The sequence below is a fragment of the Trachypithecus francoisi genome, unplaced genomic scaffold, assembly GCF_009764315.1.
Source record: "Trachypithecus francoisi isolate TF-2019V2 unplaced genomic scaffold, Tfra_2.0 Lachesis_group14, whole genome shotgun sequence".
In the NCBI taxonomy this organism is placed as follows: domain Eukaryota; kingdom Metazoa; phylum Chordata; class Mammalia; order Primates; family Cercopithecidae; genus Trachypithecus; species Trachypithecus francoisi.
Genome location: NW_022681459.1, coordinates 12,779,499 through 12,793,627, shown reverse-complemented (window position 1 = coordinate 12,793,627; position 14,129 = coordinate 12,779,499). Strand labels below are relative to the sequence as shown.

Below are 14,129 nucleotides of genomic sequence, written 5' to 3'. Positions count from 1 at the left end.
CACTTCAAATGAGCTCTCATATATAAAAGGATGATGTGTTGTGTGTGGGAAAAGGTGCCAATCCTGTGTTGTGTTTTTATATATATATATATAATTTGTGCTAATCTTACACACTTTCCTGATCCCGTTATAATTATCTGCATAAGGCTTTTTAGGCTCTTTGAATGAAATTAACTATGTATGGATGTTGAAAATCATCCTTTCTACCATGAGCTCATCAGACTTGCTAACCAATTCTTTGCATCCTTTGAAGTACAAAATTCCATCAATTCAGCACATATCAACATGAATCAATTAAAATGCACTTTCTTCACAGCATGGCAGAGTTTTTGCTGGCTGCCGGGAGGGACACTGTTTCCCATTTAATTCATTTGCTTTGGCCCACCCCAGGATCTCTCTTACCCTAGTCATATAGACTTCTCTCATGAGCTTGAGAGAGGTGACTGGTCACACAGGACACAGCTTTAGGGACAGTGCTCACTGAAACTACAAAATGAGTGCTGCTTTTAGAGTTGTACCCACAGCCAGCACAGCTGTTATGGCAGTGCTGTGGGCATGTCTTGCTCAGGCCATACTCCTCCATCCCTTGTTTTGTTGGAAAGTTCAGGTTGAAGCTGAAATTCAGTCCAGCACGCAGCTGGACAAGCCATGTGTCCTATATGTGACTCGTTCCCCAGAGAAAGCAAAATGTGGACTAGTAAGGGCTTGATTTTATCAGAAGTAAAGGAGCGGTTTACGTCTCTTCTTGCTCTCTCTTAATGGGTTCAGAGCTCCAGTAGAGAAAATGGGACACTGTGGATTAACTTCCAGAAAACCCCAAAACCAGCACTGAGGGCTCCAGGAGATTGTGCCTTTAGATTTCATATAGGCACCAGAATGACTTTTGCCTTTATAAAAATGCACGCAAGAGTATGAAAACTGATATTTGAGGAATTTTTTTTCTCACTGTACTTTCTTGTCCTCACTGAAAGCATTAGGAGTTGTAAAAAATGAAATGTGATACTGTGGTAGACGGAGCAAACCTCACATTTCATTTTTTCCAATTCATTCTACATCTAAGAACTTACTTAGAAGGAGAAACAAACTATACCCAGAAAAAGGAATGAAACTGGAGAATTCTTCCTCATGATTCCTCTGTGTCCTCAAGCCTAATTATCCTCATTCCAAGGACTCTCCGTGTGCCTCAATAACTTCGAAAAATTTACTCCCATTAAGCAGTCATAAAAATTATGTAGTAAAGTGATGATAAGGAAGAGATGAAATAATGCTGTAAAGAATAAAACCATTTAAAAAAAACACTATTCTTGATTATTTCTGCTGGTAGAATTGCAAATGAAGTATTCTTACTTACTTTTTTTCTACATTTTTGGCACTAAATTTATGTTACTCTTATAATTAGTAAAAACTTTGTTTTTTTAATAAAAGAAGACTCACAGTGAAGTCATAACATATGCCGCAGAGGTTAGGCTGTTGAAGTGAGATTTGAAGAGAGAATTTCACGTAACGATCACCTTGAAATTTCTTCAGATCAGCCATCAAAGCACACATCTCTCAACCATCCAGGCAGCCAGTTTTTCCTCTAGCATGTGAAGAGATAGCTGTTTCTTGGGTTAAAGACCATGTGAAATCATTGACATGTTTAAAAGATATGAGGCATCGGGCCGGGCGCGGTGGCTCACGCCTGTAATCCCAGCACTTTGGGAGGCCGAGGCGGGTGGATCATGAGGTCAGAAGATGGAGACCATCCCGGCCAACATAGTGAAACCCCGTCTCTACTAAAAATACAAAAATTAGCTGGGCGTGGTGATGCATGCCTGTAGTCCCAGCTACTCAGGAGGCTGAGGCAGGAGAATCACTTGAACCCAGGAGGCGGAGGTTGCAGTGAAATGAGATTGCGCCTCTGCAGTCCAACCTGGTGACAGAGCAAGACTCTGTCTCCAATTAAAAAAAAAAAGATATGAGGCATCAAAATCACATTCATTTTCATTTTTGTTTGTAAAAGACATACAGTTTGTATCACATTAATGGGCATATGATGTAATTTCACTATAAATCGAACCAGAGGAAAACATCCAAATATGTATAAATTAAAGCTGACAATGCCTACAGTACTAAACTTTTTGTTTTAGTATAATTGGAGACTTAGAGAAAAGTTCTAAAAATAAATTTTAAAAAAAAAATTTTTTTTTTTTTTTGAGATGGAGTCCCGCTTTGTCACCCAGGCTGGAGTGCAGTGGCCGGATCTCAGCTCACTGCAAGCTCCGCCTCCCGGGTTTACGCCATTCTCCTGCCTCAACCTCCCAAGTAGCTGGACTACAGGCGCCCGCCCCTCGCCCGGCTAGTTTTTTATATTTTTTAGTAGAGACGGGGTTTCACCGTGTTAGCCAGGATGGTCTCGATCTCCTGACCTGGTGATCCGCCCATCTCGGCCTCCCAAGGTGCTGGGATTACAGGCTTGAGCTACCGCGCCCAGCCATGAATTAAAAAATTTTTAAAGAAGTTGTAGACATAATGGCCCCTTACGCCTAAATACTGCACTGTAAGTTTCCTCAAAACAAGGAGGGGTGTCTGTGTGTGTATGTGTGTTAATCTTAATACAGCATATTTCAGAGATTATTTCTATAGTATGTAAATTTGTTTTTTAGTCTCTACTTTAAGTTCCTGACAACCCAGGCAGGAGCAAGACTCCCTGATGTAGTTGGAAATCATATCAGTACATTGGCACAAGTTCTACAGGTAAACGGGAAAAAGGGTCCCCACAATCTGCTTTTAGATGCCAGGAAGCCTAGCTGGTCTTTATCTTCATTACTGACTGATGCTACTGGTAGATCTAAGTTCTTTGATTTATGATGTTTGAAAGCCAAAAGGATATGTGTTCTAAATGAAAAGGGACTTCTTCTGTACCCTCAGTCTAAGCCAGACATGTGATATTTCAGGAAAACGTCCCTAGCAATAAGGAATATTTTCACAAGTGATGTGGAGCTTTGTTTGTGTCCCTTCCAGGGACAGTTTGTTACCATAAGGGGACAAAGCATGCTTCATTAAAAATGTGTGGCCAGGAAACTGTTACTTTAAACAAAAATAAACCCAGATTTAGACATGTAGTCTGAGTTTGAACTCTGGGAGATTTTCCAGATTGATAGTGTAGGTAAAAATAACTGACCTGATTTTCTGGAGGCCAAGATAAAAACTGGATTTGTGGTACAGCATTTACTTTGTGATAATATGTGTATAAATTTTTCCCCAAGTTGGGAAATGTGGCCGCGTCATACAGGGCTGTATCACTCTTGACCATTGAAGTGCTCCGGTTACTACACTGCATCATGAATGCAGATGGATATTTGGGTTGATTGAGTCAGCAGAATAAATATACTGTTTAAGCCTTTAAATAGCTCAAAATCAAAAGGAGCCTAAATTAGTTCAAATTTGACTTAGAGTTGGTGCAACCTTCCGGCCATTCACGTAGCCATCGTGTTCATCCTGAGAAAGGGAGACTTAAAGAATTGGGAGAGTGTTCTGGGGGGAAAGTGCTATTGAGAATGGGCTGTCCGAACAGAGTGACAGGCAGGCCTCACTTGGCTAGAAGAGGGAGCTTTTCAGCCCTGCTGTGCCATCAGGAACATCCGTGACCTTGGACTGCTGCTTTAATCTCTTTTACCTTGGCTGCTTTATATGAAAGAAAAGAAAAAGATACCGTCAAGTTCATTCTTTTTCAAACCTATCAAAAATTTGAAATGTTCATACATTTCAAATTTGAAAAAGAGGGTGCTTGTGATGATAGATGGGTTTATGCTTCCTTTTTTTGTTTTGTTTTGTTTTTTGTTTTGCTTTGTTTTTTTGAGACGGAGTCTCACTGTTGTGCAGTGGCGCGATCTCGGCTCACTGCAAGCTCCGTCTCCCAGGTTCACGCCATTGTCCTGCCTCAGCCTCCTGAGTAGCTGGGACTACAGGTGCCCACCACCATGCCCGGCTAATTTTTTTTGTATTTTTAATAGAGACAGGGTTTCACCATGTTAGCCAGATTGGTCTTGATCCCCTGACCTCGTGATCCACCCGCCTCAGCCTCCCAAATTGCTGGGATTACAGGCGTGATACCCTTCTTTATTTTTTTTTATTTATTTTTTTTTTTTTTTTTGAGACGGAGTCTGGCTCTGTCGCCCAGGCTGGAGTGCGGTGGCCGGATCTCAGCTCACTGCAAGCTCCGCCTCCCAGGTTCACGCCATTCTCCTGCCTCCGCCTCCCAAGTAGCTGGGACTACAGGCGCCCGCCTCGTCGCCCGGCTAGTTTTTTGTATTCTTTAGTAGAGACGGGGTTTCACCGTATTAGCCAGGATGGTCTCGATCTCCTGACCTTGTGATCCGCCCGTCTCGGCCTCCCAAAGTGCTAGGATTACAGGCTTGAGCCACCGCGCCCGGCCCTCCCTTCTTTAATATTAGTTATATAGCCATGTGCTCTATAAAATGGAACTTTCCATGGAACAGTGAGAAGGTTACATCAGGAATTGGGATACTTGAGTTCAGATTTCAGTTCTGCCACTTGCTAGTTTTAAGTGTACTTCTCAGGATGCACGTCAGTTTGTTCAACTATCAATGGGAGTAGTGATCCCACTAAGGAAGATTATTGTGGTTATCAAATCAGCAGATGGGTATGAAGAAGCCATGAGTGCAGTTCTCATGGTTATGAAGGTGTCGTAGCTGGCACAGTCCCATCACAGTATGACTCTGGCATCACAGATGGCTGTAGTATATATGCCAATCAAAACATCCCTACCATCCTTAACGATCACATGGGTTCTCCCCCATATCAGCTGCTCCACTGACCTACAAGTAAGTCCATGCTTTTTAAGTATATTTACTCACTAGTGAAGGCCCGTCTGCTAAAAGTGTCTTCAGTAGGGGAGAGCTGCTCTTTTCTGGGAAACCCAGCAATGAAGTTTGTCCTGTGATGCCTTCTACAGTTACTGACCTGTTTCCTGAAAGCTTCCCGTAACACATGGTCCAGGGAAAAAGGAAGTCCTTGACCAGTCTTTCCTGTGGCTTTCTGGTTCAGAAATGTGACCCTGATGATAAGAATCTTCAAGGCATGACTCTGGACTCTAAGAACTTGACTTTTAAGGTGTTTTGGCAATATTCCCCTGGCAATCTTGTTTCTTGGCCCACCCTCATCTCATGCCTTGTTTTGTTTGCTTTGTTTTTGAGACTTGTTTTTTTGTTTGTTTGGTTTTGGTTTTGGTTTTTGAGACCAAGCCTCGCTCTGTTGCCCAGGATGGTGTGCAGTTGGCACAGTCATGGCTTACTGCAGCCTCCACCTCCTGCGTTGAAGCAATTCTCCTGCCTCAGCCTCCTGAATAACGGGGATTACAGGCACACACCACCGTGCCTGGCTAATTTCTGTATTTTTTTCGTACAGACGGGGTTTCACCAGGTTGGCCAGGCTGGTCTTGAACTCCTGACCTCAAATGATCCACCCACCTTGGCCTTCCAAAGTGCTGGGATTACAGGTGTGAGCCACCATGCTCAGCCATTATGCTTGTTTTTCTTTCGTGAAGGGATAACCAGAGCTGTTGTGTGGTGGTGTCTTGGTACAGCTGGTGGCTGTGGTCAGTGTGATGGAGGGTAGGGCTTCTCAGATGGTCACATGCCTGAGAGTCACCTGGGGATCACATTAACATGCAGATTCTGATTCCCTGGATCTGGGTGGGACCTGAGGTTCCGCATGTCTAACAAACTCCCAGAGAACACCCAGGTAGCAAGAGTATAGACAAAAGGATTCAAAGCGAAGGAACTGTAAAAACCACATCCCACGATTTTGCGGATGAGGAGTCCGAGCCTTGAGGAGTTTCAGAGGCCATGGAGAGATTAAGTATAATAAATAGCATAGCAGTTGTATGTTGAGCCAAGAATCAGACATGCACAGAACTGCTGATTGGAAAATGAAATCTGATCTCATAGTCCTGGTGTGGGCAAAATGCCTAGCTAGAGTGGGTGACTGCTGATTTTTAGTGGCGCTTCTTAATAGGGAAAATTAGCCCATCCTATTTACAGATACTTCCAATGCAGCTGTGTCAGGGGAGAGAGAAGAAGGGACATGGAAGAGTCTGTAGGGGTGTGATCTTCAGTCCTTTCAGACAGGCACATGAGTAAATTTTTATTTAAAAGATAAGAATTGGTCATATGCGAATCTCCTGTTAGATAAGATTAGAAACAGATTTCCATTTTGGGAACCAAAAGAATCAGAAAATAAGAACAACAGTAATATCAGTGGAGGTTCGATCCTAGACAGAAGAAAAACCAGCAAGCCTAGGGACTTCATATTCTCACTGGTGTCCAAATCAGAGTTTTTTGTTTTGTTTTGTTTTGTTTTTTAACTTTTTTTACTTTAAGTTCTGGGAGGCCGGGCACAGTGGCTCAAGCCTGTAATCCCAGCACTTTGGGAGGCCAAGATGGGTGGATCACGAGGTCAGGAGATCGAGACCATCCTGGTCTACACGGTGAAACCCCGTCTCTACTAAAAAAAAAAATACAAAAAACTAGCTGGGCGAGATGGTGGACGCCTGTAGTCCCAGCTACTCGGGAGGCTGAGGCAGGAGAATGGCGTAAACCCGGGAGGCGGAGTTTGCAGTGAGCCGAGATCGTGCCACTGCACTCCAGCCTGGGCGACAGAGCGAGACTCCATCTCAAATAAAAAATAATAATAATAATAAGTTCTGGGATACATGTGCTGAACGTGCAGGTTTGTTACATAGGTACACATGTGCCTTGGTGGTTTGCTGCACCCATCAACCCATCATCCAGGTTTTAAGCTCCACATGCATTAGGTATTTGTCCTAATGTTCTCCCTCCCTTTTCCCCCAACTCCCCGACAGGCCCTGGTGTGTGACATTCCCCTCCCTGTGTCCATGTGTTCTCATTGTTCCGCTCCCACTTATGAGTGAGAACATGCAATATTTGGTTTTCTGTTCCTGTGTTAGTTTGCTGAGGATGATGGTTTCCAGCTTCATCCATGTCCCTGCAAAGGACATGAACTCATCCTTTTTATGGCTGCATAGTATTCCATGGTGTATATGTGCCACATTTTCTTTATCCAGTCGATCATTGATGGGCATTTGGGTCGGTTCCAAGTCTTTGCTATTGTAAATAGTGCTACAATAATCATATGTGTGGATGTGTCTTTATTGTAGAATGATTTCTAATCCTTTGGGTATATACCCAGTAATGGTATTGCTGGGTCAAATGGTATTTCTAGTTCTGTATCCTTGCAGAATCACCTCACTGTCTTCCACAATGGTTGAGCTAACACTCCCACCAACAGTGTAAAAGCATGCCTATTTCTCCGCATCCTCGCCAGCATCTGTTGTTGCCAGACTTTTTAATGATCACCATTCTGACTGGTGTGAGGTGGTGTCTCATTGTGGTTTTGATTTGCATTTCTCTAATGACCAGTGATGATGAGCTTTTTTTTTCATGTTTGTTGGCCACATACGTGTCTTGTTTTGAGAAGTGTCTATTCATATCCTTTGCCCACTTTTTGATGGGGTTATTTTTCTTTTTTTTCTGGTAAATTTGTTTAAGTTCCTTGTAGATTCTGGATATTAGACCTTTGTCAGATGGATAGATTCAAATCAGAATGTTAACAGCCGAACTTTACAGGGAAAAGGCTGAGGTGGCACCTCCTTTATATGAAGAAAATGTTCTTCTGCAACCCAAATGTGTTCAGTGTATGGAAGAGGCTGTTCAGTTATTATAACTGACACTTGTAAAAGATAACTGATTGATTGAATGCCTATAAATTTTATTTTCTTTAAACCTAAGATGTGACCATTAAATTTTTAGAAGGCATTTGGCTAGTGGATTAATAACTAAAAGAATATTAGATGAATTCATCTGCTTCCTATTCAGCGATTCTTTTATTTGTGAGGCTATTTTTCTCAAAATGAATGATCATGAATGTCTAAAAAAAACCAAAATATTTAGCTATTTGAAGACAAAATTACTATTATCTTTTGATGTTTTCCTTAAAGTATTTTTAAGTATTTACAATGATAGCTAAGTGGTGGGGCTTCTTCCCTCTGTTACTCTAAGTATGCCTCGTATACACCCGCAAAGCTTTTTTTTTTTTTTTTGAGACAGGGTCTTACTCGGTTACCCAGGCTGGAGTGCAGTGGCACGATCTCAGCTCACTGCAACCTCCGCCTCCCAGGTTCAAGCAATTCTCCTGCCTCAGCCTGCCAAGCAGGCTGGCTAATTATGCCAGGCTAACCATGCCTGGCTAATTTTTTGTATTTTTAGTAGAGACGGGGTTTCACCAGGATAGCCAGGCTGCTCATGAACTCCTGACCTCGTGATCCACCTGCCTCGGCCTCCCAAAGTGCTGGGATTACAGACATGAGCCACCATGCCCAGCTGCCTCAAAGCATTTTTAAAGAGCATGGTGATGTTGTTCACTGGGTGTTTGGTATTTGAAATTAAATACCTCTGTTATTGATTAAGCCATATTTTAAATATCACTAAACTCAGTTAAATATTTCCACTTTTAACTGCAAGGCTCAAATGTTTGGATAGTGTAGAAGATATTTGACTTCAAAGATAACTGCTACATTTTCGGTCATAACAAATAGCTTTTAGGGGGGAAAAATAAGTTCTGGGAGGAAAATAAGCAAAGTCCCCTAGTTTAATATAGCGGTTGGCAAATGTAGATGCTTAAAACCTCTGAAAATCCCCAATACAGGCCATCAGAGCACTGTAATTAAGTATTAAATTAATTCGGATAAAAGGATAATCCATCAGGACCACTAATGTAGTAGAAGTGTGGTTTCAGTGTGATTAGTCTCACCATGGAAGTCAAAGCCCCACTCAGAATGAACAATGAAAGAATCATATTTGTCTCTGGGTATTTTGTCATAGGCTCAGTTGCCCAGTGCCAGTGTGTTAGCCACTGGTAAAATCCTGAGCCCTTAGTCATGTCTGCGGGTAGCTGGCTGCCTTAGACATTTTATGATGACAAAATTGAATTCTACTTCTGATAATGATAATCCATCATGTCTGCCGCTTTTCTTATCTTAAAACTGCACTGACAGCCAGGCGCTGTGGCTCCCACCTCATCCCAGCACTTTGGGAGGCCAAGGCGGGCAGATCTCCTGAGGTCAGGAGTTCGAGACCAGCCTGGCCAACATGAAGAAACCCTGTCTCTACTGAAAATACAAAAACTATCCTGGCCTGGTGGTGTGTGCCTGTAATCACAGCTACTCAGGGGACTGAGGCAGGGGAATCATTTGAACCAGGGAGGCAGAGGTTGAAGAGAGCCAAGATCACGCCACTGAACTCAAGCCTGGGCAACAGAGCGAGACTGCGTCTCTAAATAAATAAAGAAATAAATGAAACCACACTGGCATCATTATTCTAAATGACATAGCCAGGGATGGTTATTTCTAAATGTTCTGTGTTGATTAAGATAGGCATGTTCCTGTTTTGAACAACAACAACAAAAAAAGCTAAGTGTGTTTCACTCTGCTGAAAATGTAACTTTTTTTGAGTCTGTCATTCCTTCACCTACATTTTCTGAAAATGAACATAATAAACCAGGAAAATTAACCACCATGGGGCTCAGCATGCTGGTGGCCATTTGGAGGAACTTTTCTACTAACAGTGTAACAGAGAAAAGAGAAACCGGGGTATCACAGTGTACCTCAACCTCAGATGCCCTGGCTATTCTGTAAAGTACAAGTGTAAGAGTTCTCTCTGTGATCTTTTGCTACTCTGCCTTTTTACTGCCAAGGGATAAGATGGGTACAGGGCCCTTTCCAGCTGCCCCTGCCTGAGAAATGCCATTTGGTGACCAAAAGCAATAACCATTCCATAAGACTAGCAGTGATTAAGTCAGCTTACAAATCCACAAGAGTGGAAGAGACTGCTAAAGACATTGGAACAGACACGCTTAATAATGCCTGATTTCTGCAGCTACTTTTGTGATAATACAAGAAGCTGAAATAGATAGGGGCTGAACGTGGGAAGACTGGTGTTAAGAAGCCCAAGACTTGGATTTCAGCACTGGTGCTTACTGGCCATTGGGTCTCAAAGAGATTGGTTCCTTTTTCCCAGCCTCAGTCTCCTTATCCCATCAGAATGACAATGCCTGCTTTGGGAGAGGAGAGTCATATAGGAGAGGGCATTGGAGCTGGGCTCTAAAGAGTTCAAATAACGTAGGTGAGCAGAGATGGGCTTCCAAGATAGCAGGAATAGAAAACAAAGGTGTCAGAATGGGTATACGTGGTCTTTTGTGGGAATACCCCAAGCTATTTGGCCTGAGAGAGAGGTGTGGTGTAGACAGCTAGGAGCTGTGAGTTTCATGGCTAGATATGGGGTGGGACCAGACTACAGAGGGCCTTCAGCATCTGGCAAAAGAATTAGGATTAAATCAGTAGAAAACGAAGACCCACTGAATCAGAGGGAGCCATTCCTCATTCCTCTCTGTCAGGAAAATATTTGGGGAACCAAAAATTAAAAACTAGCAGGGAGACCATTGTCTCAGTCGGTTTGTGCTGCTTTAACGATGCCAGAGACTGGGTAATTTATAAACAATAGAAATATTACAATTCTGGAGGCTGAGAAGGCCAGGTTCAAGAGTGGGCACGACATTGTGTGCTGAGGGCCTGGTCTCTCTACTTTTAAAATGGCGCCTTGTGGCTGCATCCTTCAGAGGCAGCAAACCCTGTGTTCTCACATGGCAGATGCACAAAAAGGCCTGTGCTGGTTTCCTCTAGCCCTTTTAGAAGGCACTAATCCATTCGGGGGTGTGGAACTCTCATGACTTGCTTTCCAGAAGACCCCATCTCTCACTACTACCACAGTGGAGATGAAGTTTCAACACATGACTTTGGGGGACATTCAGACCATAGCAAGCAGTGAGGAGACTATTGTCATTATCCAGGCGAAAAGTAATCAGATTCCCAGGGGCGGTGAGGGTGGTGTGGAAAAGCAAGCAGGAAGTGGTTGAGAGAATTCAGAAATAGAATGCAAAAGGATTTGTCAGTAGTGTAAGTACCGGACACGAAGAAATACAGGGAGTCCTGGATGGCTCTGAAGGATTCAGGCCTGTGACTGGGAGGGAGAATGGTTCTGCCATGATTAGAAACCAGGAAAGGCGGGAGGGAAAGCCAGGGACCTTGAGTGCAGTTGTGTACCTACCAAGTGCATGGATCAGGAGGGAGCCCTAAGTTGGTATCTCCAGCAAAATGTTGGAAATATACAAATTTGAGTGGGAGGGAGAAGTCCAAGCTGGGGAAGTACATTTCAGATTCATCCAAAGGTAGGAGATCTTTAGAGTTTCAAGAGTCGATGGGATTTCCAAAGGGAGAAGTGTAGAAAGAGATGGAAAGAGATACAAGAAGAAAATGACAGGGTTGAAGAGAGGAGAAAAAAAGAGTGATAAGAGTTATTGAGAGATGTCACAGGGAAGAAGGTAAGTACTGTGTTTGCAAAACAGTAAGAACATTTCCAGATAAAGGACAGGGTAGGCGATAGTAAGTACCACAGGCCCAAGAACAGCATAGCCCCTGGGGGATCCAAGAGCTTTCTCGCTGGCAAAAGTTATTTCCTCTCAAGATGAATGTGTAAGCACCAATAATTATTAGTATTCCAGAATATCTTCTCTTTAGCATAGTAAGTGCATAACAGTCACAAGCAAAAGATTTACATAAAGGAAATGCTCATTTAATTTATTTAATCGGACATTGGCTAAGTTATCAGCCACTGCCTATGGCTTTTTAAGACATGAAAAAGTTGGAGGAAATGTAATGAGGGAATAAAACCACACTTTTTTTAAGTATTTACAATGATAGCTAAGTGGTGGGGCTTCTTCCCCCGTTACTCCAAGTATGCCTCGTATACATCCTCAAAGTCATCATGGGAATCAAGTATTGAATTTTAGAAACAGTGCCACGGTGAATAGGGATATATTATAACTCAGATTAGACTTCAAAAGGACTGATTTGCTTGAGATTTCATCACTTAAAATCTCTTGCAATAAAACTGACTCCATGAAAAGATATTACTCAACATGCTTTAATGCTGTTCCATCAAATTATTTTAATGGCTATATTTGAACAGAATTTTAAGTTTTCAGATACATTTTTTGTCGATATAAAAGAAGATTTGAAAGATGATTGTAAAATGTTACAAATCAAATTTAAATCGTGATCTTTTCATTTTCTCTAGCAATAAAGCTAACCAGCGATATGTCTGAAATACATACTACAGCAAACTCTGGACACAGATACAATTGGAAAATGAGACATTTTGGTTAATCAAATATTGTTATTAGTGTGATGCTATCTGTCGGTCTCTAATTTGTAAAAATCAGAGAAAAACATGGTGAATCTTTGGTGACATAAGAGAAGACTCACAAATCTTGATATCCTGGGGTCAGTTTTTAAAGCAGTAATTACATATGATACAAGATGATATTCTAAGCTCTTTTTTTCCAGTAAAAAAAGATAAGTCAATGATGTTCCGTAAAGTTGATTCTTGTTTAATCAATTTTTAAAGTAGGGGATAGGCAGGCACTGACAGCATTCTTTGGAAAGGGAAGCAACAGAGGAAAAAGGCAGGACATTTGGTGTCGGCTCACATTGGGAAATGTAGGGAGCCAGGGGTGGTTAAGTCCAGAGAAGGCTGGATGTCTGTCTGCAGGGCTACATCTGGAAGGGCAAGGGAACAGTTTCCTTGTTGCCTCAGGGCATAGATCATGCAGCACAAGAGGAGCATTTAGGAAATGCAGGGTTTTTTTCAAGGCAAAACTGAAAACTATTCAAGAAGGTAGCAAACTGCTGACCCATTAATGCTTTGCTTATCCTTGCAAGTGTGCAAGGCAAGACAGGAGATTCACTGTTGCCTTTCAGCTTGAATGAGATTGTGCCTCGCTTACTGCCACCACACCAAAGCCTGGTGTTTATTCCTGTGCGATCAGTGTATACTGGGGACGCCTAACTGTGTCAGGAGGAAATGGCAACTGAACTCCTGTGGCCTTTCACCTCTAGGGGTGCCACGCTGCAGCACGCTGGACGGCTGCCATGTTCCTGACTCCAGTCCTGCCAGCAGCTCTTGTGAGCTGTGACTTTACATAAGTAGCTTGAATGCCATGTGCCTCAGTTTTCACATCTGTAAAAGGGAGATGATAATGGTACCTATGCCATGGCTGTAAACGAGATCATGCCTGTGGAAGCAGTTGAAGTCATGCCTGGCAGAAGTGAATGGTGGCTGCTGCTACTGCTGTTGTGATTGTTGTTACTCACCAAAGAGATGGTTTTGTTTGGTTTAGATGAGCTGCTTCAGAAAGAGCAAAATTATTCAGATGACGTCTTGGCCAACATGATTAGTGAACCAAGGATCAGTTACGGAAACGATGCTCTCATGCCATCTTTGACCGAAACGAAAACTACGGTGGAGCTTCTTCCTGTGAATGGAGAGTTCAGCCTGGACGATCTCCAGCCGTGGCATTCTTTCGGGGCTGACTCTGTGCCAGCCAACACAGAAAACGAAGGTAAGAGTCCCCTGAGCCAGCAAGGGCGTTCCGGCAGGTGTATATAGACATACATACATGTGTGTAGGGGAGAGAGAGAGAGAGTTATCTTTTGTATGTTCTTGAGTGGTGAATTTTTTTTTGATGTAGTAATAAATATTTTCATTTCAATTATACTTTTAAAAGTAACTATTAGAAGTTATATGTCGGCCGGGCGCGGTGGCTCAAGCCTGTAATCCCAGCACTTTGGGAGGCCGAGACGGGCGGATCACGAGGTCAGGAGATCGAGACCATCCTGGCTAACACGGTGAAACCCCGTCTCTACTAAAAAAAATACAAAAAACTAGCCGGGCGAGGTAGCGGGCGCCTGTAGTCCCAGCTACTCGGGAGGCTGAGGCAGGAGAATGGCGTAAACCCCGGAGGCGGAGCTTGCAGTGAGCTGAGATCCGGCCACTGCACTCCAGCCCGGGTGACAGAGCGAGACTCCGTCTCAAAAAAAAAAAGAAGTTATATGTCATTAAAATAATATTTTATCTGTGTAAATTATTCTTTATATTTTTTATGCTGCAAAGCAAGTAAACTGCCAATTGCTGGAAAAGATAACAACCCCATTG

The 14,129-nt window shown here is 42.8% G+C and overlaps 1 protein-coding gene across 6 annotated transcripts in view; it reads left to right on the top strand.

Moving 5' to 3' along the window:
- The window catches only part of APP (amyloid beta precursor protein), a 288,984-nt gene that overhangs the window by 247,879 nt on the left and 26,976 nt on the right, over window positions 1-14,129 (top strand). For all 6 annotated transcript variants that reach the window (XM_033232229.1, XM_033232228.1, XM_033232227.1 and 3 more), the window contains one exon: window positions 13,315-13,536. In XM_033232229.1, the coding sequence (XP_033088120.1) occupies window positions 13,315-13,536 (222 nt within the window). The remainder of the gene's footprint in view (window positions 1-13,314; window positions 13,537-14,129) is intronic.